The sequence below is a fragment of the Aotus nancymaae genome, unplaced genomic scaffold (genome assembly GCF_030222135.1).
Source record: "Aotus nancymaae isolate 86718 unplaced genomic scaffold, 86718_ANA_hifiasm-v0.15.2.pri h1tg000067l, whole genome shotgun sequence".
NCBI lineage: Eukaryota > Metazoa > Chordata > Mammalia > Primates > Aotidae > Aotus > Aotus nancymaae.
Window position 1 is genome coordinate 973429 of NW_026988482.1, and position 27637 is coordinate 1001065.

The following is a 27637-nucleotide window of genomic DNA, read 5'->3' on the forward strand; positions in this document are numbered from 1 at the left end:
CACGCCTGTAATCCCAGCACTTTGGGAGGCCGAGGCGGGTGGATCACGAGGTCAAGAGATCGAGACCATCCCGGTCAACATGGTGAAACCCCGTCTCTACTAAAAATACAAAAAATTAGCTGGGCATGGTGGCGCGTGCCTGTAATCCCAGCTACTCAGGAGGCTGAGGCAGGAGAATTGCTTGAACCCAGGAGGCGGAGGTTGCGGTGAGCCGAGATCACGCCATTGCACTCCAGCCTGGGTAACAAGAGCGAAACTCCGTTTCAAAAAAAAAAAAAAGAAAAGAAAGAAAAACAGAAAGAAAGGAAGAAAGGAAGGAAGGAAGAAAAAAGAAAGAAAAGGAAGGAAGGAAGGAAGAAAGGAAGGAAGGAAGGAAGAAAGGAAGGAAGAAAGGAAGGAAGAAAGGAAGGAAGGAAGAAAAAAGAAAGAAAAGGAAGGAAGGAAGGAAGAAAGGAAAGAAGGAAGGAAGAAAGGAAGAAAGGAAGAAAGGAAGAAAGGAAGGAAGGAAGGAAGGAAGGAAGGAAGGAAGGAAGAAAAAAGACTTGCAGCACAGCATGGTGAGTAGACAAAATTCATTGTCATCAGACCTCTGGCTCTTTATCTGCCAAATGGCGACACTCCAGGCATACTGACAAATCTGTAGTTCCTGGAACACATCCTACTCTCATTTGCCTCCAGCTCCCTCTGCCTGGAGTGCTCTTCTACCACCTTCATCCCTTTGTTCTTGTGATTCAATTTTATTCCCACTCTCCCCCACCCCCACACTCAGCTCAGACACCTCCTCTGTGAAGTCCCTCTTGATGAGGGTTTTGTCTGCTCCCGTTCCTGTTTATTTCAACAGCACTTTATACCATCTTGGGATCATTTAATTACTCTGGCGTCTTCTCCACTGCAATGTATGTTCCTTGGAATCAGAGATCATGTCTTGTCCATCATGTGACTGGCGCATAGTTAATGCACAAAAAATGTTGACTGAATGAATAACCACGTTTTGGTGACAATGAGGACTAAACAGAATGGAAAGTCCAAGTTGATCAATTTTGATACTGAGAGGTTGGGAGCGGTGAAGCACTGAGAACAGAAACAGGGAAGTTTGGCGGCAGAGTTAGTTCAAGAACACTCATGTTTTGGCTTTTTTTTTTTTTTGAGCTGGAGTTTCGCTCTTGTTGCCCAGCTGGAGTGCCATGGCGCAATCTCGGCTCACTGCAACCTCCACCTCAAGTGATTCTCCAGCCTCCTGAGTAGCTGGGATTACAGGCGCCGGCCACCATGCCCAGCTAATTATAATATTTTTAATAGAGATGGAGTTTCACCATGTTGGCCAGGCTGGTCTCAACTGCTGACCTCAGGTGATCCACTCACCTTGGCCTCCCAAAGTGCTGGGATTACAGGCATGAGCCACTGTGCTCAGCCATATTTTGGCTTATACATCATGAATTTTAACTGGAATTATCCAAATGGAAATGACAAATATAGACATTTTCTTTTTTATTAACTTTTTTTTTTTTGAGACAAAGTCTTGCTCTGTCACCTAGGCTGAAGTGCAGTGGTATAATCTCAGTTCACTGCAACCTCTGCCTCCTGGGTTCAAGCAATTCTCCTGCCTCAGCCTCCTGAGTAGCTGGGATTACAGGCATGCACCACCACGCCTGGCTAATTTTTGTATTTTTAGTAGGGACGGGGTTTCACCATGTTGGTCAGGCTGGTCTCGAACTCATGACCTCGTGATCCAACTGCCTCGGCCTCCCAAAGTGCTGGGATTACTGGCGTGAGCCACCGCACCTGGCCTTTATTAAGTTTTTAAACATAGAGACAGGTTCTCATTATGTTGCCCAGGCTGGTCTCGAACTGCTGGACTCAAGCAATCTGCCCACCTCAGCCTCTCAAAGTTCTGGGATTACAGGTGTGAACCACCATGGCTGGCCGACATTTTCTTGTATATCCACAGTGCTCCTATCCACACAGATCCATGGCAAACACGCCACCATGGATGACCCTCACTGGAGAGGCAGCAGCTGGGGCAGCGTGAGGCTCCAGTGATCATTCTGCCTCTCAGTGCTGTACAAGAAGCGGAAAGGGTTAAAATGGATAGTTATCTGCTTACGTTTGCAAAAAGCAACTGAAAAGATAAATCAAAACCAATAAAAATGCAGATAGAAGCTATTCTTCTGAGAGTATACTTCATATAGTTTTAGTATCTTGTTAATATTTCACATATCCAAAAGATAAAATTCAATCAAAAAGGAAAGATAATCTCTAATTTTAAAAAATTGAAATACATATTTTATTGTTTTTAATTCTATATCAAGTTAGTAACATAACTACATAGAAAATAATTACTTGAAGTCATTAACACAGCATTTTGATATATTTGCTCAATGGAATATATTCTAATGACGAAAAAACTGCAAAGTAATCATAAAATTCATGTATTAAATGCTTATTGTTAATAGTAATATCAGTATTATTTCAAAACTTTTATATGTTACAGGAAAAAGCAATAACTATGTTAATATTCTTAGGAATCTAAACCTCTCTCTCAGCGTGTATATATATATATATTCCTGTAATGTTAAATTTGAATTGGAAATATCAATGTGAGCCTGTGATTTTTAAAAAATTTCCAAAAATATGTATTTCATAGCTCTGTCCACTGAAAAGTCCTAGAAGTGATGACAGAACAGCTTGTGACCTTTAAATATCATTTCCCACTCAAGAAAGCAAGTCTCCTTGGAGAAGTGGATGATTCTAGGTCTGTGCATATATATGCACGTGGCACCTCGCCTTTCTCATTGATATTGATAAAATGATCATGCAGAAATTGAATCATCATTGTCTTAGGTGGTGGAGATCTGGAGAACATTTAATTTAACCAAAAGAGATGAATCTGTAAAATCAGAATGCCCATTTATTATTTTAGAACGTGAAATAACACTACCAAATAAACTGGATGTTCATACTGGCATTCTCTGTCTGTGGGCAGATCTTGGGAAGCCAAATTATAAGCAGAAGTAGCTTCTGAGCACCAAGCTCGAGTGAAGAGAGTCAGGTGGTAACCCCGGGGGCTGACGCCGAGCCAAGATCATCCCAGGCAATCTCCGCACAGACAACTCAATATGCAAGCACTCCGTGGAGTGGACTGGTGCGCTCTCACTGGGCTTGCAGTGTTGCAGACCCTTGGCCTCCGTGCACTCTTTGGCCCTCCCTTCCCTTTGTTTGTTTGTTTTTTCTTTTTTCTGGCCATCCTCCTTCACACTGGCGGCCTCTTTCTTTAGATATAATTAGACTATCAAGCCTTAGCAAGCAAAAGATCACATCTGTCCCTGCAGATGTGTTTTTAAACCACTTGGCATACAATATTGGTTGCCCACATTTCACATGTAAATACAGAATTCTGACTTCTTTTTGTTAAGAGACAGGGTCTCACTTTGTCACCCAAGCTGGAGTGCAGTGAGGCAATCATGGCTTATTGCAGCCTTGACCTCCTGGGAACAAGCGATCCTCCTACCTCAGCCTCCCAAGTAGCTTGGACGACAGGTGTGTGCCACCACCTCGCCCAGCTAATTTCTATTTTATTTTATTTTTTAAAGATAAGATATCAGTATGTTGCCCAGGCTGGTCGCAAATGCCGGAGCTCAGGCGAGGCTCCCGCCTCGGCCTCCCAAAGTGCTGGGATTACAGGTGTGAGCCACAGTGCCCAGCCTTCTTTTTTTGCAAAAAGAGAAAAAAATGGGAAAACAAATTGAGCCACAGGTAGCTGGAGAAGTAGAAGCTGTCAATCCCCAGTTTACCATGGACCTGCCCTGCCCAGCTCACTCATTTCCGCCACGTGTCGTGCCACTGTCAGTACTGGATCTGCAATGCTGGCTCTGAGATTCTTCCGTAGGATCAGTTTCTCTGCTGAGCGCTGCCCTTATTCAGTAGTGAACTCTCAGAAGAAAATCTTTCTTCTTATTCATAGTACTCAGGATCAAGGCCTGACTAGGATATCTCCCTGCTGGCTTCCTGTCTGCGTTGGCACCATTTACTGATGGACTCGGTAAAGTAACGCCGTAGAAGGACTTTGCCAAAGAGGAAGAAAGCAAGGCCTGAGCATTGAGGAAAACGCACGGTGAAAAAGTAGAGGGGGAAAGATGCCTCTCCAGAAGGGGCTTCCTATTTGCTCTTTTTTTTTTTTTTTTTTTCCATTTCTCATGTACAAAGTTGAGAAATCAGCCCCTTTCTGGAGCAAAATCTCTGTAGCCGGAATCCCTGAGGCAAATCTCCAGCGTGAAGTTTCCTGCCTGATTCACTATCTGAGTCTTTGCACACATTCGCCTTGTCATAGGCTGACATTCCTGACATAAGCATGTGTGAAGCGATCCCCTTTGAATGAGTTATGTTCAGGCTGGAACCCAAATTGTTTCTGATCCCCATTACAGATATTAGCGTGCTTCCTTTGTAAACTCTGAGGTAGACACATACAGTGGTTGCCCAGGAGACAGGAATCTGGGCAAGCCAGGGGAAAGAGTGGCCTGAAGGGTGGTGGATTTTGTTTCTCTGGGGTGCTGTTCACTAGCAGCCTCCAACTCCATGTCCTCACTCCCGTGCCCCACCCCACAGAGGTGCTAAACCCACCGCCTTGGGAGGTGTGTAGGTATGGCCGACCGTCCCTGGGGGGCAGCAGGTGGGATGGTGGAGGCTAGCCCAAGAGTCCCCTCCTCTCAGTGTTGGCCACATCACCCTGTTCCACCCACTCACAAGAGCCATGACTGGTCTCTCTGGGTCAAATCTCATTGAACGCTTTCTGTATCCAGAACCCATCCTTTGCCACGTGACTCCCCATCACAGTTTGCCATGTATTTACGAGTTTGGTTAATGTCTCCTACTCTCAATATAAGGGCACCACGTCGGTTCTGTTAATCAATTTATATCCAGCATCTAATATACTCCCCAACCAGAGCAGGCACTCAATAACAACCATAGAAGAGAATTAATTTCAGAGCATTCACAGTGGAAAGGCCCATAGATGAAATTCAGTTGCTTTCCTTATTTGACAGGTGAATACAGTGGTGAAGAAGTGTTCCTAGATCACACAGATTTTCCAAGAGGCAGCATTAAGTAGCATTAAGTAGTGGTTAAGACCAAAGACTCTGAAGGCAAAGTGCCAGGGTTCATATCTTAGCTCTACCACTCCTGACTCAGCAAGCACTTCACAGCTCTGTGCCTCAGTCCCCTTGTCTCGAAAGTGGAAATAATTGTAGCAGCTAGTAAGATTATTATGAGGATTAAATGATGTTAATCAGTACTTTATAAAGTGCTTAAAATAGTAGTATTTTAAATGTTTGTGTCTGTCAAAAAACAAAGAGGCGAGGATAGGACCAAAGTCCAGGTCTCTTGACACCTCCTCTCCTGCTTTTCATAAAACTGCCTAATGTTATTTTGTCATTGATAGAGAGTCGTCCTGTCCAGGAGGATTTTTGTGATAATAGAAATGCTCTACACTGTCCAATATGGTAGCCCACTGACCCCATGAGGCTGAGTACTTGAAATGAGGCTAGCATGACTAAAGAAATTAATTAATTTGTTTTAATTAATCTTTAATTTGAATTAAACTATCCTAATAGACAAAGTCACTGTAACAACAAAGTCATCAGAGCTGACAGAATAGGTGTCCTACTGCCCTAAAACCTAGAGGGTCCTTTTGAGTATGAGCTCTGCATGTTCTGGAAGCCAAAGGATCTCCACATCTTTATTCCGGTCAGACCTCCCGGGCCAGGCAGCTGGCTGCAAGGTGAGGTCGCCGTTCTGTCAGGTTGCTGTACAGGCTGGCCTATCCCCCAAAACTGTGCTTAAATAAACCAATTAAGAGCATCTTCCTTTTTTTCAGGACCATACACGATGACTTTAAAAACAACCACAGTCTACGGATAAATAAGACTTTCAAAGCTCCAGCACGAACATTGTTTTCTACCAGCTTTGGAATGATATATTCATCAAGAAGGCTTAAAACGCTCCATGTGGAGAACTGCTTTTCCATATGTATAGCTTTCTGCTGCCATAAAAAAGTCGATTCAAGAAAAAGGCAAGACCTCAACAGCGTGGTTTCCAAATTAAGCTACAGCTTGAGCTAAAAATAGCTTACCAGTGTTGAGAATCTGTTCCCTGAATTTAAATGGCGTGTTCCTCTCCCAGAGGACAAGATTCACCGTGTTACATGGCAGGGCGGACTCTGGGAAAGCACACTTCATTTTTCTCTGGATTCATTTCTACTCTGTGCTCAGAGCAGAGCAAAACAAACTAACAATAGTTTTACGTTCCACACATATGCATTGTGAAGTGTAATGAGCATAAATACCTACAGCTTTTAGTAGGAGTGTGTGTGTGAATTCAGCTTTCTGTAGATAATCCTAAATGTATATGTGTGTGCGAATTCAGCTTTCCGTAGACAATCCTAATGGTATCTATACAAACCTGAAGACATGTTCTGAAATAGATTTTACCTTTTTTTTTTTTTCAGAATATGTTACCATTTACTCTACTAAATTTTTTTTTTTTTTTTGAGATGGAGTTTCACTCTTGTTCCAGGCTGGAGTGCGATAGTGACATCTCGGCTCACTGCAACCTCTGCCGCCTGGGTTCAAGCGATTCTCCTGTCTCAGCCTCCTGAGTAGCTGAGATTATAGGCATCCACTACCACACCCGGCTAATTTTGTATTGTTTTTTACTAGAGACCGGGTTTCTCCATGTTGGCCAGGCTGGTCTCGAACTCTCAGCCTCAGGTGATCCGTCTACCTCGGCCTCCCAAAGCTGGGATTACAGGCGTGACCCAATGCGCCCGGCCTACTCTACTAAAATTTATCTCCTCCTAATTGTCACTGAAAAGTTTTATGCGTTTTAATTTAATTTAATTTAATTTATTTATTTTGAGACGGAGTCTCACTCTGTCACCAGGCTGGAGTGCAGTGGCACCATCTTGGCTCACTGCAACCTCCACCTCTTGGGTTCAAGCAAGTCTCCTGCCTCAGCCTCCCAAGTAGCTGGGATAGGCGTGTGCCACCATGCCCAGCTAATTTTTGTATTTTTAGTAGAGTCAGGGTTTCGCCATGTTGGCCAAGATGTTCTCCATCTTCTGACCTCGTGACCCATCTGCCTCAGCCTCCCAAAGTGCTGGGACTACAGGCGTCAGCCACTGCAGCCGGCCTTCTTGTTAATTTTAAAAACAAATTCTATTTTTTCTTGTATCTCCTGGAACTCGGGACGGCTTTCTATCTGGTGGTAAAGACCAGAAGATGAAAATAAGAGATGTAAGTTGCAGGCTCAACATGGGGAAAAAGTTGTATTCAAGATGGATTGTATTACATATACTTAACATTGTTTCAATACTAAAGAAAGGATAAGGCGTTTCTCACCTGCAGCAATTTCTTTTTTTGAGACAGGGTCTTGTTCTTTCACCCAAGCTGGTGGTATAGTCACTGCTCACTGTAGCCTCAATCTCCTGGGCTCAAGCAAGCCTCCCCTCTTCTCTAAAGTACCCAGGACTACAGGTGTATGCCACCATCTTGGTTTTGTATTTTTCAGTAGAAGTGAGGTTTCTCCATATTGCCCAGGCTGGTCTCAACCTCCTAGGCTCAAGTGATTCTCCTGCCTTTGCTTCCCAGAATGTTGGGATTACTGGCATGAGCCACTGCACCTGGCCATTTTTTTTTAAGTTTTCATTTTTATCAGCTGTACATGCACATAGTCTAAGTGGTCATATAATTCTACAAATCTTGTAATTATTTTTTAGGATGAGTGCTTCTGTATATGTCAATACTTCCAAAGGTACCTACAAAGCCTTCCTTTTTTATTTTCTTGTCCACATGGAAAATGCATTTTAAGTATAATAGCCATGCTTCCTAACATCAATGTTCTCTTATCTATCCCTTTTTAAAATTTTTTGAAATCTGGCCGGGCGCGGTGGCTCAAGCCTGTAATCCCAGCACTTTGGGAGGCCGAGGCGGGTGGATCACGAGGTCGAGAGATCGAGACCATCCTGGTCAACATTGTGAAACCCCGTCTCTATTAATACAAAAAAATTAGCTGGGCATGGTGGCGCGTGCCTGTAATCCCAGCTACTCAGGAGGCTGAGGCAGGAGAATTGCCTGAACCCAGGAGGCGGAGGTTGCGGTGAGCCGAGATCGCGCCATTGCACTCCAGCCTGGGTAACAAGAGCGAGACTCCGTCTCAAAAAAAAAAAAAAAAAAAAAAAAATTTTTGAAATCTTTGATATTTTTTAATTAAAAAGTTATTGCATTCGGAGAGAGATCCAAGATGGCTGATCACTAGCAGCTCAAGATTGTAGCTCTCAGTGAAAGTGCAGAGAACGAGAGGACGCCACACTTTCAAATGAATTTTTGTTGCTCACGGACCAGGAGATTCCCAGCGGAGGAGCCCCACGGGTCACCAGCATGACTCTTGTGGCCGGCATGGCGGTTTTGCCGGCGCCTCGGCGTGGCAGTTCTTGGTGCAGAGTGAGCGAGACTGGGTCCCCTTTTGGCTGATGTTGTTTGGAGCTCCGGGAAGACAGAGTCGCCTATTCAGCTGATTGAAGGACGGACTCAAGAAGGGAGCTAGACCGGAGATTCCCGGGCAGAAAAGCACCATCAATCTTAACACCGCTGTTTTGGCCGGCGCAGTCGATTGCTCAGATTTCTGCGCTGGGAATCAATAAGTTGGACGTCCACTCAGAGACCTCATTTGAAAGTCGGTAACCACAAAGACGACAGGTGGATAAATTTACAATGATGGGAAGAAACCAGCATAAAAAGGCTGAGAATGCCCAAAATCAGAATGCCTCTCCCTCTACAGGGGATCACAGTTCCTCATCTCAGCAATGGAACAAGGCCTGATGGAGAACGAGTGCGTTCCATTAACAGAAGTAGCTTTCAGAAGGTGGATGATAAGAAACTTCTGTGAATTAAAAGAACTTGTTCTAACCCAATGCAAAGAAACTAAGAACTTTGAAAAAAGGTTTGACGAAATGCTAATGAGAATAGACAATTTAGAGAGGAATGTAAGTGAATTAATGGAGAAACACAACACGAGAACTTCGCAACGTATGCACAAGTTTTAACAGTCGAATTGATCAAGCAGAAGAAAGAATATCAGAGGTCAAAGACCAACTTAATGAAATAAAACAAGAAGTCAAGATTAGAGAAAAAAGGATAAAAAGGAATGAGCAAAGTCTCCAAGAAATATGGGACTATGTGAAAAGACCTAATCTACATTTGATAGGTGTACCTGAATGTGATGAAGACAATGAATCCAAGTTGGAAAATACTCTTCAGGATATTATTCAGGAAAACTTTCCCAACCTAGTAAGGCAGGACAATATTCAACTCCAGGTAATACAGAGAACACCACAAAGATATTCCTCAAGAAGACCAACCCCAAGGCACATAATCATCAGATTCATTAGGGTTGAAATAAAGGAGAAAATACTAAGAGCAGCCAGAGAGAAAGGTCAGGTTACCCACAAAGGGAAGCCTATCAGACTTACAGCAGATCTCTCAGCAGAAACCCTACAAGCCAGAAAAGAGTGGGGGCCAATATTCAATAGCCTTAAAGAAAAGAACTTTCAACCCAGAATTTCATATCCAGCCAAACTAAGGTTCACAAGCGAAGGAAAGATAAAATCTTTCGCGAACAAGCAAGTACTTAGAGATTTCACCATCACCAGGCCTGCTTTACAAGAGCTTCTGAAAGAAGCACTACACATATAAAGGAACAACCAGTATCAGCCTTTCCAAAAATATATCAAAAAGTAAACAGCATTAATATAATGAAGAACTTACATCGACTAATGGGCAAAACAGCCAGCTAGCATCAAATGCCAGTATTAAACTCATATATATTATTAACTGGATAAAAAGCCAAAACCCATCGGTATGCTGTATTCAGACCCATCTCACATGCAACGATACACAAAGACTCAAAACAAAGGGACGGAGGAAGATTTACCAACCAAACAGAGAGCAAAAATAAATAAATAAATAAAAAGCAGGAGTTGCAATTCTCACCTCTGATAAAATAGACTTCAAAGCAACAAAGATCAAAAGAGGCAAAGAAGGACATTACATAATGGTAAAAGGATCAATGCAACAAGAAGAGCTAACAATCCTAAATATACACACACCCAATACAGGAGCACCCAGATACATAAGACAAGTTCTTAGTGACTTATAAAGAGACTTAGCCTCCCACACAATAATAGTGGGAGACTGTAACATCACATTGTCAATATTAGACTGATCAACGAGATAGAAAATTAACAAGGAAATCCAGGACTTGAACTCAGACCCAGAACAAGTAAACTTAATAAAAATTTATAGAACTCTCCAGTTCAAATACACAAAACACACATTCTTATCAGTACCATATCACACCTATTCCAAAAGTGACTATATAATTGGAAGTAAATCACTCCTCAATAATTGCATAGCATTTCATAGGTTTAAATGAAATATTGGTTGGCTGCTTGTTTGTTATTTTCTTCCCTTATTCCTTCCTGTCTCCATTGCTAAGCACAATTATTGGCATAAAAGAGGTTTTCAATTACCATTTTTAGACTGCTTTCTAGCCTGGGCAATAAAGCAATACTCCCGTTCTCTCTCCCTCTTTCTCTTCCTTTTTCTTCCTCTTCTTCATTCTTTTTTTTTATTTCTCTTTCTTTCTTCCTCTTTTTTCTTCTTTAAAAAAAAAGTTATTGCATTCAACAGGAATGGGGTAAAATAAGAAAGTTATGCATATGTATCATAAAATTAAAATAATTCAGAAATATAGAAAATATAAAAAATAAAGCCCTCTGAAATCTCACTTTTCCATGGAGAACCACAGAGTTTGATGTTTATCCTTCCTGATCCCTCAACCCCTACCTGGTTGTCACTGGCAGGCAAGTGATATTTCATTTACTCATTCAACACATTTTTTAAGATTAATTGTAGAATAAGACACTGTGCTGCAGAAGGGTTACGGTGATGACAAGGATGAATCAGAACTAGCTGATGAGACACTAGAAACTCCTAGCAGAGTTGAGGCATGAACTGGCATAAAACTGAGAAAATGAAACGTGCTGAAGGGAACACACTGTGCTGTGCAGCTCAGCTGAGAAGAGGATTTCCATCGGGGGGACCAGGACAGGCCGGATCAGAGATTCAGGTATCATGTGGCATGGAAAGATGGGGAAAGGCATTCTAGAATCAAGGAACAGAATAAATGCAAGAAGGAATATACCTAAAGCAAAACGATGCTTGATGAATTTTAAGACACGAAGCAGCCCATGGAAAAGTATGGTGGAAAGAAGCCTTTAACCATCATGGCTTAGGTTGCACCTTCTCTGAGGCCAATGAGGAGAACTTCAAACTGACAGGGCCAGGGCATGAGGCAGACGGCGTGTTATGGGCTGAATTATGTTCCTCACCAAATTCATATGTTGAATCCCTAATCCCCAAAGTAACTGTATTTGGAGATAGGGCCTTTCTGGAGGTTATCAAGGTTAAATGAGGTTGCAAAGGTTATTAAGGTTAAATGTGGTGCCCTAATCTACTGGAACTGGGTGTCCTATAAGAAGAAGAGACAAAAGGAGTGTGACTGTGCAAAGAAAAGCTCATGTGGGGACGCAGTAAGAAGGCGGCCATCTGCAAGCCAAGGAGAGTGGCTTCGCCAGAAACCAACCCTGCCAGCACCTTCATCTTGGAGCTCCAGCCTCCAAAACTGGGAAACATTATAGCACCTGTTATTTAAGTCACCCCGTCTGTGGCATTTTCTTATGGCAGCCCCAGAAGACTAACACACAACTTACCTTCAGTTTAGAACATTTCTCAGTTCTTACTAAAGAATAGGCTTTAGAATAGCCACATCTTAGGCCAGGCACGGTGGCTCATACCTGTGATCCTAGCACTTTGGGAGGCCGAGGCAGGAAGATCATGAGGTCAAGAGATCGAGATCATCCTGGCTAACATGGTAAAACGTGAAACCCTGTCTCTACTAAAAATACAAAATTAGCTGGGCGTGGTGGCTCGTGCCTGTAGTCCCAGCTACTCAGGAGGCTGAGGCAGGAGAATCGCTTGAACCCAGGAGGTGGAGGTTGCAGTGAGCTGAGATCACACTACTGTACTCCACCCTGGCAGCAGAGCAAGACTCCATCTCAAAAAAAAAAAAAAAAAAAAGAATGGCCGCATCTTAAAATGATGGAATTACTTTTATCCTTCGTGTTCTTTGCTTCTCCAGTTAAATAAGTGAGATTGACTTTATTGCTGTGTTTTATCATCATTTAATGTGAGAGCCTGATATCAAAAACCCATTCATATTTACAGTATGCTAACTTCTATACAAATATCTAAAAGTCACAATCTTAGCATCCTGAGTGATTTCGGTAATATGGTTTAGTAAAAATAACAATAAAGTTAGTAACACAGCTGCTAGTACTGGGTGTTTACAACGTGTCAGATACTATTCTAAGTGCTTTTCATGCATTGATTCATGTAATCCTCACAACAAGCCTGTCAGGTAGTTACTATTATTATACTTTTATAGTTACATAAACGCAGAACTGGAATTGTTGCCTTTCTCTACTCCACTAAGATAAAACGTATTGCACTTCCATTTGCAGAGATATGATCAAACATCCCTCAGCAGATTCTGATGCCTAAATGAAAACTGGAGTTTCTGGGCCAATAAAGCTAAGGGCCACCCTTTGGACCCTGGAAGGCCACCCTGAGTGGGCTGCTTACCTCTGTCCTGGATGTCTCTATTTTATTCTCTCTTTAACTCAACACTGTCTTTGTTATCTTTATTGCAAACATCTAAACTGTGCTTCATGCCAAGGCTCTGTCAAGTTATGACCTAGACTGAGTTTTCTTCATCTGGTTGTATAAACTCTGGAAACCAGAACAAAATTTTCCTCTTTTTCTCATCAGCTAGTTCCTTAGTTGAGAAATAAATATCAGTATTACACATCTTGAAGACCCTCAATAAACAGTTCTGAGTTATAGGAAAATTCCTTCTGGCACCATTCCCAAAATTAACAGCAACAAAATTAATTTTATATATGAACATTACAAATGGACATTGTAGAATGTATGAGGAGGCTTAAGGGAAAGGAGGGAACATTCTGTGACCAGTTCCCCAACTCCAGGATAAGACCGGGCACTGTTCTGGAAAAAGGGTCTTTAGCAATTAAATAGTTAAGCCTCCAGTGAAAGCAGGCCACCTGGAGAAAGTGTTTTTAGTGCAAGGCAGGAAGTATGGAGTCGGTGACTTCTGCTGGCAGGAAGGGGTGGAGGGGAAGGGGGAGGGAGAGAAAAGCAGGGTGCCTGCCGGGAAGGAGGATTCTTAGTTGTTCTCAGTCTGGAAGACTTTCTCTCTCAATCTGAAGCCAGATATTGGCCAGAAAACATCTCCCATTGCTACAGAAAGGATGAAAAAGGTGCCGAGTGCAGACAGAGTGAAGCCAAAGTTGGGAGATGCAGGCATTGTGCCCAGAATACAGTTGGAACTTCCACCATTTGAATGGAGCTATACAAAAGTAGGAATTGAGATGCTTAGACATCTAGAAATACAGTTAAGAAAACTTTCTTAAATAACAATGACATTTATTTAGCAATTTTACATGCCAAGAGCTGCACTAAATGTTTTAGATTCATTATCCCATTTAATTCTCAAGAACACAATAAGAAAAGTCTCTGTTTTAGAAACTACTCCTCACTTTACAAATGAGCAAACAGACTTTACAAAATTAGTTTTCCCAAAGTATAAATTCAAATAGTTTGCTCCTATCAAAGTACAAATTTCAAAAAGTTAAAACATGATTTTCATACAAATTTGTAGTCCAAGACTTACTTACCTCATTTGTGACAGAACCAGCTGGTTTAAAGAGGAGGACAGAAGATTGCTTATGTGTGAGAGAGAGAGAGAGAGAGAGAGAGAGAGAGAGTATGTGTGTATTCATGTCACCAGTAGAAGAAAAGAATGCTAGATAAAATTGCAGTTATATAGAGAATAGAAAACCGACTAATAAAACACAGAGCAATAAAACCAAAACCTTTAGGTTCTTTTTTATTGGACATAAATCATTTGACTCTCTATAGAACAAAAATCAGTTGTGACTGATTAATTTTCTAGTGTTCATCTAATTTTAAAGACAATCAATCTGAATCAATAAAGCATAGTAGATCAAACAAAATCACATCCCCAGCTGATCAGTGGTTTCAGGTGGACTAGACATTTGCTACGGCCTGAATGTCATCCCCTCAAAGCTCTTGTGTTGAAATCACCAATGTAATGGTATTAGGAGGTAAAGTCTTTGGGAGGTGATTAGGTCACATGAGGGGAGCCTTCATGAATGGGATTAGTACCTTTATAAAAGAGGTCCCAGAGAGCTGCTTTTCCCCTTCCATCCTGGGAAGACACTCTGAGCAGGTGTCTTCTAGATACTGAATCTGCAAGTGACTTGATCTTGGACTTCTCAGCCTTGAGAATTGCGAGAAAAAAATTTTTGTTGTTTATAAGTTACTCAGTCTAAAGTATTTTGTGGCGGCAGCCAGCGTGGACTGAGACAATGTTGGGTACAGCACTATCTAATGAACCTTTCTGTGATGATGACATGTTCTATTGCGCTGTCCCATGAGGTAGCCACAGGACACATGTAGCTGTTGAGCACCTGAAATTAAATGCTTTCTATTTGTCAGGTGTTAAGTATGTGCCTCTTCGCCAGGGACTTGCAATCTAGTTGGAAAGACAGCATGTAAATAACTTTTTAGGGATATGTGACAAGCATTTGGGCTGCTGTGATAAAATACCTTAGATTGGGTAATTTATAAATAATGGAAATTTTTTAAATAAATTTATTTTATTTTTTCAGCACTAGTGTGCTGAGGAGTTGAATGTGAATGAATTTAAATTGAAGTAGTCACATGTGAACAGTGACTCTATGACTTTGAAGGAAGTCAGAGTCAATAAAGCATAGTAGATCAAGAAGATTGCTTATAAGTGTGTGTGTGTGTGTGTGTGTGTGTGTGTGTTTCACGTCTGCAGAATACCCAGGTGATTCACACCCACAATAAATTCTGGGAAGAACCATTGTGGATGATATTGACAAAAGTGGTTGTAGACCACATTCTGAGAAATACTGCTCCAATCCCTGCTCTTCCAGAATCCACTTGCAAAAAAGGCAAAGGTGGTATTATCAATCCTACTTACCAGGTGACAGGTCCACTGCTGAAAGGCAGTATCATTAGTCGGTGGTCATGCAGTTTGGTGATAAACCGAAAGCAGGTAATCTAGAGCCAGCTGATTGCAGCCCAGAATTTCCCGATCTTGCCATTTTCCAGAAAACTCCACAAATCTGAATTTTTACATAAGATAGTCTTGATTTTCAAAATCCTATGTAGATCAAAGAAAATGAGTTTGGAATCCTGATACAGTCCATGGTCCACCAGTTTCCAACCTGGCTAGCTCAGTACAAAGTTTACCCTGTTGTCTCTACAAGGAACTGAGGACAAAGGTTTGGCCTTTCCAGATCTTTCCAGGCAGAATCAAAAGCTTCTCACAGCACTTGTCAATATGGCCCTTTCAATGTTCAGTGCTGTGAGAAAAAAATTTCTGTTATTTATAAATTACCCAATCTAAGGTATTTTATCACAGCAGCCCAAATGGATTGCTCGTCACATATCCCTAAAAAGTTATTTACATGCTGTCTTTCCAACTAGATTGCAAGTCCCTGGAGAAGAGGCACATACTCAACTATCAGTTGTCAGCATAACACCTGACACATAGAAAGCATTTAATATATCTTAGGCAAGTAAGTGTGCGCGAAAATTAGAAGCTTAAACCAGGCATAGTGGCTACACTTGTAATTCCAGCTCCTTGGGAGGCTGAGGCAGGAGGATTCCTTCAGCCCAGGAGTTGAGACCAGCCTGGGCAATATAGTGAGATTCCTCCACAAAATAAATTAATTAAAAGTTTTTTAAAAAAAATCAGAAACTGGAATGGGCACAGTGACTGACGCCTGTAATCTCACCACTCTGGGAGGCTGAGGGAGTCAGATTACCTGAAGTCAGGAGTTCGAAACCAGCCTGATCAACATGAAGAAACCCCGTCTCTATTAAAAATACAAAATTAGCCAGGTGTGGTGGCGCATGCCAGTAATCCAAGCTACTTGGGAGGCTGAGGCAGGAGAATCATTTCAACCTGGGAGGTGAAGGTTGCAGTGAGCCAAGATTGTTCCATTGCACTCCAGCTTGGGCAACAAGAGCAAAACTCCATCTAAACTGGCTGGGCTCAGTGGCTCCCACTTCTATTCGAGCACTTTGGGAAGCCAACGCAGGAGGACTGCTTGAGGCCAGGAGTTAAAAGACCAGCCTGGGAAACATAGCAAGATCCCTTTTCTGCAGAAGTAGAAAACCAAAAAAAGCTGGGCATGGCGGTGCATGCCTGTAGTACCAACCACTTGGGAGGCAGAAGCAAGAGGACTGCTTGGGCCCAGAAGTTCGAGGTTACAGTAAGCTGTGACACGCCACTGCACTCCGGCCTTGTCTCTTAAAAAAAATCAGAAGCTTAAATAGGGTGGCTACGGGCCAAATGAATTTATTTCCTTGTTGTCATATTGTTGTTGTTGTTTTTAAACAACATAGAAAGACCCCATTTATAAAATAAATAAATAAACAGAAAAGTACAAAGAGTCTTGCTATGTTGCCCAGGCTGGCCTCCAACTCCTGGGCTCAAGTGAGCCTCCCAAATAACTGGGACTATAATCACCACTTTGCTGAACCTGGCTTGAGCCTCAGTTTAAGAACTGTGATGGGGTTCCTCTGTAATCCATAATGGTTTATTTATTGCTGCCACACAAAACATACTCGTTAAATGTGTACGGTTCTAAAACTCACCCTCTTTTATTTGTTTATTTTTAAGACAGAGTCTCACTCTGTTTCCCAGGCCGAAGTGCAGTGACACAGTCATGGTTCACTGCAGCCTTGAACTCCCTGGACTCAGGTGGTCCTCCCACCTCAGTAGCTGGGACTACGGGTGTGCATTACCAGGCCTGGCTAATTTTTTTCTTTTTCTTTTTCTCTTTTTTGTAAAGAGGGGGATCTCCCTATGTTGGTCAGGCTGGTCTTGAACTCCTGGGCTCAAACGATCCTCCTGCCTCGGCCTCTCAAAGTCTTAGGATTACAGGCATGGGCCATCACACCTAGCTAATCTTACCTTTTACTTATATAAAACATAGAACTGATGTAACATCTGTCCAGGTGGAAATATATCAATTAACCATGCCAACTGATAGCCCTAAGTATTATTTCTTAATTTTTAAAAAATTACATACTTTCCAAGGAACATGAAGTATTCCTGTTTTGAACAGATCCAAATTTTTCCCATGCTGACTCTGGAGGTAAACTAGGTCTTTCTACTGACTTTACCAAAATTTTGTAAAAATATACCCAGTACCTTCTCACATTTTTTCCCCAGGGCAGGGGAATTGTGGTGTAAAGATAAGTCTATATACAGTTTCTTTTTTCTTTTTTAAACAAATCCAGTCATTAAAAGCAGAGCTGCAGAGACAAGAGTAGGGAGTTCTTTTCTGTTCTGTGAAGTCTGGTTCTCTCTGAAGCAGAATTTCATCAAACTGAATGTGTTATGAATTTTAAATATATTTGAGGCTAAAAGGGGAAAAATAAGTATTTGTTCTTTCTTGTAGGCTTGCCTTTAGATGTGTCTGGTCACTACCTTGGAAACCCATACAAATGGCAACTGACGTCAAGAAAAGAGAAAAAAGCAGTGCCGAGAGCACACACTGCATGCATTATAGATGATTCTGAGGACGGAGGCTTTGCCGGCACTGAGTGGCTTTAAGATGAGGATAAGCAATCTTCCATTTCACAAACATCTTTGAGTTTTTAATTTAAGCAAAGTGACATTTCAGTTATTAGCTTAAGTGTTCCGTCCAAGGTCATTAAAACGTTTGGCACTAATAAATCTCAAAATGAAGTGGAAGCTGCACCTTGTTTTGAAAATAGTTTATCCCAACATTTTATTATGAAAAAAATTCAGACATACAACAAGTTGAAAGAATTTTACAGTGAACAACCACATGCTCATCATCCAGATTCTTCCATTTTCAATGTACTCAACTGGCCTTATATGTCTGTCTGTCTGTCTGTCTTCCATCCATCCATCCATTTATTCTTTTAGCTATACCTTAATCCACCCAATTTTGATGCATTTCAAATAAATTGCAGACATGAGTGCACTTTCCCCGTAAATATTTCAGCATGCATATCACAACTAGAATTCAGTATTTGTTTATAGGTTTTCTTTTGATATAACATCTACATACAATGAAATGCACAAATCTTAAGTATACATTTCCTGTTTTGACAGATGATTAGTTTCAGAGCATAGTGGGCTAGTTTTTTTTAGATTTATCATCTTTTTTTTTCTCTAGGGTCTCCACACATATTATTCTTTTTCTTTTTTAAAAGGAAGTTTATTTTCTTTCTTGTAGGCTTGCCTTTAGATGTGTCTGGTCACTACCTTGGAAACCCATACAAATGGCAACTGACGTCAAGAAAAGAGAAAAAAGCAGTGCCGAGAGCACACAGGTTCATAGCAAAACGGAACAGAAAGTACATAGAATTCCCATGTGCCCACTGCACCAACACCATGTACAGCCTCCCCCACTGTCAACATCCTAACCAGAGTGGTATATTTGTTACAGTCAATGAACCTACATTGATACAATCCATAGCTTACATTAGTGTTCAGTCTTGGTGTTTTATATGCTATGGGTTTGAATAAATATATAATAATATCTATCCACTATGGTAGAATCCTACAGAAGTTTAACTGTCTTAAAATCCTCAGTGCTTTGCTGTTCATCCCTCCTTCCCCTGGTAACCACTGATCTTTACTGTCTCAATAGTTTCACCTTTCCTAGAGATCACATAGTTGAAATCATACCTTCCCCTGGTACCATAGATCTTTTTACTGTCTCAATAGTTTTCCCTTTGCCAGAGATCACATAGTTGAAATCATACCTGAATTTGCATTTAACAAGTTCAGAACACTCTTTTTGTAGAATCTAAGAAGTGACATATATTGATCTTTTACAAGAAAATATCAGCGTGGGTGTGGTGGCTCACACCTGTAATCCCAGCACTTTGGGAGGCTGCAGTAGATGGATCATGAAGTCAGGAGATTGAGACCATCCTGGCCAACATGGTGAAACCCCATCTTTACGAAAAATACAAAAAAATTAGCAGGTTGCAGTGAGCTGAGATCGCACCACTCCACTCCAGCCTGGCATATTCATATTTAGAGCTGGATATTAGTCTAAAAAAAAAAAGAAAGAAAGAAAATATGAATATCCAGCCCTAAAAACTAGAAACAAGCTATCTGTAAAAATGCTTTGTGATGTGCTGTTTTACATCACAGAATTGAAGCTGTGATGTTGGTTTTCAGATTGGCTTCTTTCACTTAGCAATATGCATTTAAAGTTTTCCCATGTTTCGTATCACAGAATTGAACCTGTGATATAGGTGTTCAGATTGGCTTCTTTCACTTAGCAATATGCATTTAAAGTTTCCCATGTTTTTCGTGGTTTGATAGCTCACCCCCCATTTCTTTTTAGCATCCCATTGTCTGGATGTACTACAGTTTATTTATTCAGCTACTGAAGGACATCTTGATTGCTTCCAATTTTTGGCAATTGTGAATAAAGCTGCTATAAACACTCATGTGCAGGTTTTTATGGGGACATAAGGTTTCAATTCATTTGAGTAAATACCAAAGAACATGATTGCTGGATTATATGGTAAGAGTAGGTTTAGTTTTATAAGAAGCTGCCAAACTGTCTTCCAAAGTAGCTGCACCATTTTGCATTCCCACCAGCAATGAATGAGAGCTCCTGTTGTTCCATAACCTTGCCAGCATTTGGTGACGTCAGTGTCTTGGATTTGGGCCATTCCAACAGCTGTGTGGTAGAATCTCATCACTGTTGTTTTAATTTGCATTTTTCTAATGACCTATGATATTGAGCTCCTTTCCACGTGTTTATTTGCCTCTGTATATCTTCTTCCGTGAGGTATCTGTTTAGGTCTCTTGCCATTTTTTTTTTCCTTTTTCTTTTTTTTTTCTCCCAGGGATAACATCACTATTGTAGTCTCTTGCCATTTAAAAATCAGGTTATTTGTTTTCTTTTTGTTGAGTTTTAAGAGTTCTTTGTATTTTAAATAATAGTCCTTTATCAGATATATTATTGCAAATATTTTCTACCAATCTGTAGCTTGTCTTCTCATCCTCTTGACAGTGTGTTTTGAAAAGTTATATTCATTTTCCATTAAACAATCAGTCTATTCAACTGAGGGGAAAACTTGGTAGACAAGATGATTGCTGACATCATGTAATCTACATTTTAATGCAAGAAACAACAATAAACAAATAAATGAATAAACATATAATAGGCATTTATGTGGAGTTGCTTGCTGGAAAGAAAATGAAAACATAGTAAGGGGTTAAAGAGTAGCTGGAGAAGGATCACTCTGGCTGCTGTGTAGACCTCATGGGGCCAAGGTAGAATAGACCATACTGGCGGCCAGGGTAGAAGTGGGTTAGGAATCTACTGCTCTCATACAAGCAAAAGACAATGCGGGCATGGACTAGGGTGGAAGCAGTGGGTGTGATGAGAAATATCCAGATTCTGAGCATTTCTTAAAAGTGGCACTGGCATACCTTGCTCATGGATTGGTTATAAGAGAAAGGATTCAGGGATGAAAGCTAGGTTTGGACCTAAACAACTGTGTGAATAGTGGTGAAGTTAGGAGGCGGGTGTGGAAGGAAGGGGGTAGGGAACCAGGCTGGGGGGTGGGACATTCAAGTGAATAATCAGGAGAAGATGTCCAAGCAGGCCATTGGGATTTGACCTGAAACGTTAGGGCTGGAAATACACACATTTGGGAGTCTTCAGTATATGGACAGTGCCTCATAGCTTTGTAGCCTTCCTAATTCTCACTCCATGCCTCTCCACTCTGTTCTTTACCTTCAGATAGCCTGACCTGTATGAATTCAGTCAATGAACTCCAGCCCCTGATTTCCAGCTGGATTCGGCCAGCCTTGTGGCAGAGCAGAAGAAAGAGCAAGATGAAGTAGTGTACTCCCCAGCTTCCCACTGAAGACTGCCTGAGTTCCTTGACCAAACCCACAGCTCCCCCCACAGGCCCCACAGCTGTTCCTATCTAGCTGCAGTCACTGCTCCTGACTGAATGAGGTTGGATGAGATCACTTAGGGAGCGTGAATGGATAGAAAAGAAGAGCTCTGACACCCTAATATTTAGAGGCCAGAAAGAAGAGGTGGGCTCTGCCAAGGGGGAGTCTATGCAGCAGAAGAAAAACAGAAACGTGGTGTCTGGTGTCTGGGTAGTGACCCAGGGAAGGTAGGTTCTTCAAGAGATAGTTCTCCTGGTGGGGCATGGTGGCTCACGCCTGTAATCCCAGCACTTTGGGAGGCTGAGGCGGGTGGATCACGAGGTCAAGAGATCAAGGCCATACTGGTCAACATGGTGAAACCCTGTCTCTACTAAAAATACAAAAAAATTAGCTGGGCGTGGTGGCGCATGCCTGTAGTCCCAACTACTTGGGAGGCTGAGGCAGGAGAATTGCTTGAACCCAGGAGGCGGAGGTTGCAGTGAGCTGAGATTGCACCATTGCACTGCAGCCTGGGTAACGAGCGAAACTCCGTCTCAAAAAAAAAAAAAAAGATATATTGCAATATAATTATACTATGCTTTTGGTGCATGAAGGCACCTTTACAGACTTGACAACCTTAAATTGCCCTAGTGTTACACATCTCTGATTATGCTTTTCAATGTTACAAATTACCTGAGTATGAATGTACTTTAAAAAAAAAAAAACAGAATTGTACTGAGAAGATGAAAACATAAACTCTGCAGAAACAAAGGATATGGATTTAGGTCACTAGGACTCTCAGGCCATCAAATAAATGTATTAGTACTGCACTAGCAACAGTTTTGTTTTAAAATGTGACACTGTTATTCACTAGTATCTCGGTGCCATTCCCAGAAAGCATGCTTTATGTGATTGGCAAGTTTTTGCAGACTGCTCTCTATTTGCGGCCTCTATGTTAGTGTGTGTGACTGATTTCCTCAGCTCTCTTCATCCTTTCCTAACTCAGTTTCGCTGACAAATATCTGTCTCTTTCACAGGGTTCCTAGAAAATATATATATTTATTTATTCATTTAGAAAATGAAATTCCACATTCAGCACAATTTTTGTTTGTTTGTTTGTTTGTTTTAGGGGGAAACGGGAAGATAGCCAACGTAACCATTCCATTCCGGTAGCTACGGCTTTCCTCATTTAACTGGTTGACCAAGGATAAATTGGGTCTTAGCATCTCAGCTGTGGCAGTATTGGGCTCTGGGCGAGGGGACAAAGTGATTGCTGAACTTCCCCATAGACAGGAAGTGTTGTACTAATCAGGACTCTTTTGGTTGGAAATGACAGAAATGAAGCCAAAATAAAATAAGCAGAAGGGTGAATTTTTGGCTCTCATAAACTGAGGAGAGGGCAGGGCACAAATGGGCTTCCAGGGATGCCTGGGAGCAGGAAGTCAAATGCCATTAGGATTCCCAGTCCCTGCCCCTTTCTCAGACTCCACAGTGCTGGAGAGCCCCGAAGCTCCTCCCAGGCTCACCACTCCAGCTTCCTCACACGTGGGACAGTCCCTGATGTTTTTGTTCCCATTTTAAAACTCCTGAATGAGGACGTTGAAGATCCATGCTTGGGTCACTTGCTAGCCCTGAGATCAGTATCTGGCTAGAACCAACTAGTTGGAGCAAGGCCAGGAGCTGTTCTTCAGGAGGAGACGAGGGCCGTGCTGCAGACAGTAACGGATGACCTCCACAAAGCTCAAACCTTTGATGTGGACCAGCCAGCCTCCTTGAAGTGCTGTGATTTATACGTGGTCCTTGGTTGAGGACTGACCCCAATTCTCAGTTGCTCAAAAATACTTTCCCTTCTCACAGTCCTCTCAAATGGATTAGTGTTGGCATTTGAGGAGTTTTGAGGGATGGGAAAAGAGAGGCCGAGAGAGTTTACTGAGGCATTTGCCTTTTGGTGTTTGAGTCGTTAAACTTTTCTAAAACACCATGGGCATTTTTCAAAGGTTCTCTCTATTCTCAAAATAGAGAACGCAGACACATTATTAGAAAAGCAGAAGGAAGTCTGGAGGGAAATTATTGACTCTATAATTAAAATGCTGCTGCCAGGCGACAGAGAAAGACTCTGACTTAAGCTTCAAGGCAGAGGTGAGTAGCGGTGCTGGGAAGGGAAGAGCACCTACACCCCCTTCCCAGGGAAGTGTGTTTTTGGTCAAGATAAGCAGATCTATCCCAGTCCGCCCTCCTTGTCTACTGTTTCTAGAGCACTGAGCAACTGCAGAGTCCACACCAAAAAAGCCCCGGAAGTTGTTTTCCTGCCCCGGCATTCTGATGCTCTGATCACTGCTGTTGCCTGACTTTGTGATACTACAGCAAAGGCCAGTGCTGGGTTAGAAGTGGGATTTCAAGCGGCTAACCCAGTTGTCTCGGTAGGAAAGAGCTGGATGGAAAAAGTGAGGAATGGAAGGGCTCCCTGCAGGCGTGGGAAACTGGGAGAAACAGTGAGAAAGTGCTGAAGGGTGCACACTAGGGTGGGTGACACGGGCTTGGGAGGTGTTGTGAGTTGAGTGATGCCACTCCCAAGTACATATGGTAACGCCCTAACCCCTACCGCCTGTGTTAGGCCACTCTTGCACCGCAATAAAGAAATACCTAAGACTGGGTAACTTATAAGAAGAGAGGTGTAAGTGGCTCACTGTTCTGCAGGCTGTCCAGGAAGCACAGCAGCATCTGATGCTTGGGAGGTCTCAGGAAACGGCAGAAGGCAAGGGGCAAGCAGGCTCATCACAGGGTAAGAATGGAAGCAAGGGCGAGAGAACGGGTGGGCAACGGGCCACATACTTTTAAATGACCAGGTCTCGTGAGACCTCACTCACTATCTTGAAGATGGCACCAAGCCACGAGGGATCTGCCGTCATCCAAATACCTCCCGTCAGGCCTCACTTCCAGCATTAGGGATTAGAATTCAACATGAGATTCGGGCGGAGACAAACACCTAAATTATGTCACTGTGACTGTGTCCTTATTTGGAAATAGGGTCTTTGCAGATGCATTCAAGTTAAGATGAGGTCAGTAGGGTGAACCCGAATTCATTAATTCAACACAACTGGTATCCTTATTAGAAGGCAACATTTGGACACAGAGACAGAGCAGGAAAACAGTGCAGACACAGGAGAATACAGCCCCGCGAGGGTCCATGTAGTGAGGGAACGGAGGCAGAGAGATTGGAGGTGTGTTGTCACAAGCCAGGGAACATCTGAGGCTGCCTGAAGCTGGAAGAGGAAAGGAAAGATCTTCCCCTGAGGCTTCCAAGGGAGCATGGTCCGGCCAACACCTTGATCTTGGCCTTCTAGCCTCCAGAACTGTGAGACAATGAATTTCTGTTGTTTGAAGCCAGTCCGTTTGTGATATTTTGTTGTGTCAGCCTAGGAGACTGGTATGGGGGTGATGTGGGGGTTAGGGAAGCAACACAAGAAAAAGAAAAACATGAAAAGACTTCATCGGGAAACCCAACATGTATGATGTGATAGCACTGATTCATCTATGTAAAATTACAATATGTGCATATGTATAAAGAAACTCAAAAATAGAAAATGAATAGGAAAAATATCTTCCCCATGTTTTCGACCAAGTAGAGATTCATTCATTTGGATTCACAGGCATCTATTTTAAAACACAAACATCCCTTGAGAGCGTTAACTGGAAGAGTTCATTACATTTCATGTAAAGTTTTATAATTAGCTAATCAAAATTCTTTGCTCTTAATGTTCAGCAGAAACCAGTATAGAGGGCTTCAAGTTTTTGCTTAGGAGGAATGGAAGGCCTTTATTATCTCAGTATGATTAACCTAACTACGAATTGAATATTTTTTTAGGACTAAATCTATTTTAAAATTTTCTCTCACTATTTGGCTTGTTAAAAACTCTACTATATTTGTTAGGCCAGGTGACCTGATCCTTTGTTTGGGTGGAATGAAAACCTGGCCAGGCACAGTGGCTCACGCCTGTAATCCCAGCACTTTGGGAGGATTGCCTGAGGCCAAGGAGTTCAAGACCAGCCTGGACATCATAATGCCCTATCTCTACCCACCCCCAATTTTTTAAAATCAGTTAGGCATGGTGACACACACCTATAATCCTGGCTACTTGGGAAGCTGAGGCTGGAGGATTGCTTGATCCCACGCATTTGAAGCTGCAGTGAGCTACGATCATACCACTGCATTCTACCTGGGGTGACAGAGTGACAGTATCTCCAAAAAAAAAAATGAAAGAAAGAAAGAAAAAGAAAAACTAAATAGCGCTCCTCAGTAAGAGTGCTTTAGACAACAAAGGGCCAGGCAAAGGCCAAGTGCCATCTATGGGAGGCTGGCAGTGGTGCCTGCCGTGGGAGAAGGGAGAATGACGTGAGAGGAAAAGTTTGCTGAGTTTCATCATTATGGAAACTGCTTCTTGATAGCCTTTGCTGTTATTTGGCTATTACCTTTTTGACTTGCCAGCATCTGTTTCCTAGTTAACGAACTGCTGCAAAAGTGCAATTACTGATGTAACGGATCCTGCACGCTAATTCTTTGACCCCAGATTTAGTCTGGGCCCATGCTTGGGTAGGTTGTACTCTCTGTTTTGCTTTATTTGACTAGTGACAATTTTCGAATGTTTGCGCCAAAGCAGATTCCTCTCCCTTCTCCTCAAACTGGAGGGGTACACGGATGTGTGCCCGGCGTGGGGGTGAGGAATGGCCGCTGAGAAGGAAGGCTGAAGCGGCCGCAGCAAGCAACAAGTTTGGCTTTTTTACAACAAATCATTTAATTTTACACTCTACTCAGTGCTTTATCAGTGTTTGTTTTAACATTTTAACCCATGCATGGGTTAATTAACGTTTTCATTGACGCTCCTATTAGGTTATTTAATTCCCTTTCTCCACACGCCCCTCTCTTCTGCCTTTGAGCACAAAAGAGGCTCTGTAGGAAGATACGCGTGTGATGTGCTGAGGCTTAGAGGGCCTCCTCTCTTGGGCTACCTCCTTTATTATGTCCCAGGAGTAGCCTCTCACTTTTGGAAACAATTATAAAATGAAGGATTGCCAACTATCTGAGGAAAGCCATTTAATAAATGAAACGCCCAAACCTAACAAATGATCTAAGAAGAGCCTTTTAACATGGAAGGTAGAGAACATACGCTCCAGCTCGAGGGGCATCGGGCTGGCACCAGACAGAGGAGCTCAAACCCCGGGAGTCTGAGCTCAGCCCAGCACAGGAAATGGGAGTGAGTGAGTCAGCACGAAGCACATTGCAGCGATCTGCCGCTGCAGCTCAGCTCTCTCAAGGCCTCTTAGGGAACTCGCACAAGTGCTGCAGGCCATGAGGCGTGGGCTCACAGCTGAGGTCATCTCAGCTTCTAGCCTGGTCAAGATGTTGGCAAAACTCTGAAGAAGGCAAAGTGTAGCCTCCTCCTGTTGATTCTACTTTCGAGTTGTCTGAGACTGCTCTTCCCCGAAGGGCTCATTCTGCAGACATTTATCCTTGTCCCAGTGTCTTAGTCTATTTTGTGTTGCTATAAAGGAATACTTAAGCCTAGGTATTATTTTTAAAAGAGGTCCACAGTCTTGCAGGCTTACAAAAAGCATGGCACCAGCAATGCTTGGCTTCTGGTGAGGGTATCAGGCTGCTTCCACTTACGGCAGAAGGTGAAGGAGCGTCTGTGCAGAGGTCATATGGAAAGAGAGGAGGGGACAGTGGGAGGCTGGGAGTGGGAGGTATCAGGCTCTTCTTAACAACAGCCTCCTGAGGGAACTAAGAGAGTGAGAGCTCACTCACAGCCCCCACTCCCAAGGAGGGCATTAATCTATTCATGGGAGATCTGCCACCATGACCCAAACATTTCCCATTAGGCCCCAACTGCAACACTGGGAATCAGATTTCTACATGAGGTTTGGAGGGGACAAATACCCAAACCACGGTGACTAGTCCCTAACACCACTCAACTCTTACCACAGACACTTGCTTCTCCTGTTTACCATTTCTGGTCAATACCTGCTGAGATAGGCTTTTAAATAGTAGGGTTTTAGAGAGGTTGCATTTAAGCATTATGTAGTGGATGAATGTGTTAGTCTATTTGAATTGCTATAATGGAATACATGGCTGGGTATGGTAGCTTACACCTGTAATTCTAGCACTTTGGGAGGTTGAAGCAGGAGGATCACTTGAGCCCAGGAGCTTGAGACCACCCTGGCAACATAGCGAGACTCTGTCTCTACAAAAATTTAAAAATTAGCTGGTGTGGTGTTGTGCACCTGTCGTCCCAGCTACTCAGGAGGCTGAGATGGGAGGATCTCTTGAGCCTGGGAGGTTGAGGCTGCAGTGAGCCATGGTCATGCCACTGCACTCCAGCCAAAGCAATAGAGTGAGACCCTGCTGAAAGACAGAAAATAAACAAAAAGGAAAGAGAGAGAG

At 42.5% G+C, this 27637-nt stretch overlaps 1 protein-coding gene across 2 annotated transcripts in view; it reads right to left on the reverse strand.

Annotated features, from left to right (window-relative positions):
- Nucleotides 1–15450, reverse strand: part of GNB4 (G protein subunit beta 4) — a 118814-nt gene extending 103364 nt beyond the window's left edge. Inside the window, exons 1-2 of one of the 2 annotated variants that reach the window (XM_012472261.3) lie at nt 15220–15450; nt 14376–14490 (exon numbers count right to left, since the gene is read on the reverse strand). Coding sequence is in view for 1 of the 2 variants with exons in the window: in XM_012472260.3 (XP_012327683.1) it covers nt 15220–15254 (35 nt within the window). In the remaining variant the exon portion in view is untranslated. The remainder of the gene's footprint in view (nt 1–14375; nt 14491–15219) is intronic. The other variant, XM_012472260.3, reaches the window with a different exon arrangement.
- Between the last annotated feature and the right edge of the window lie 12187 nt (nt 15451–27637).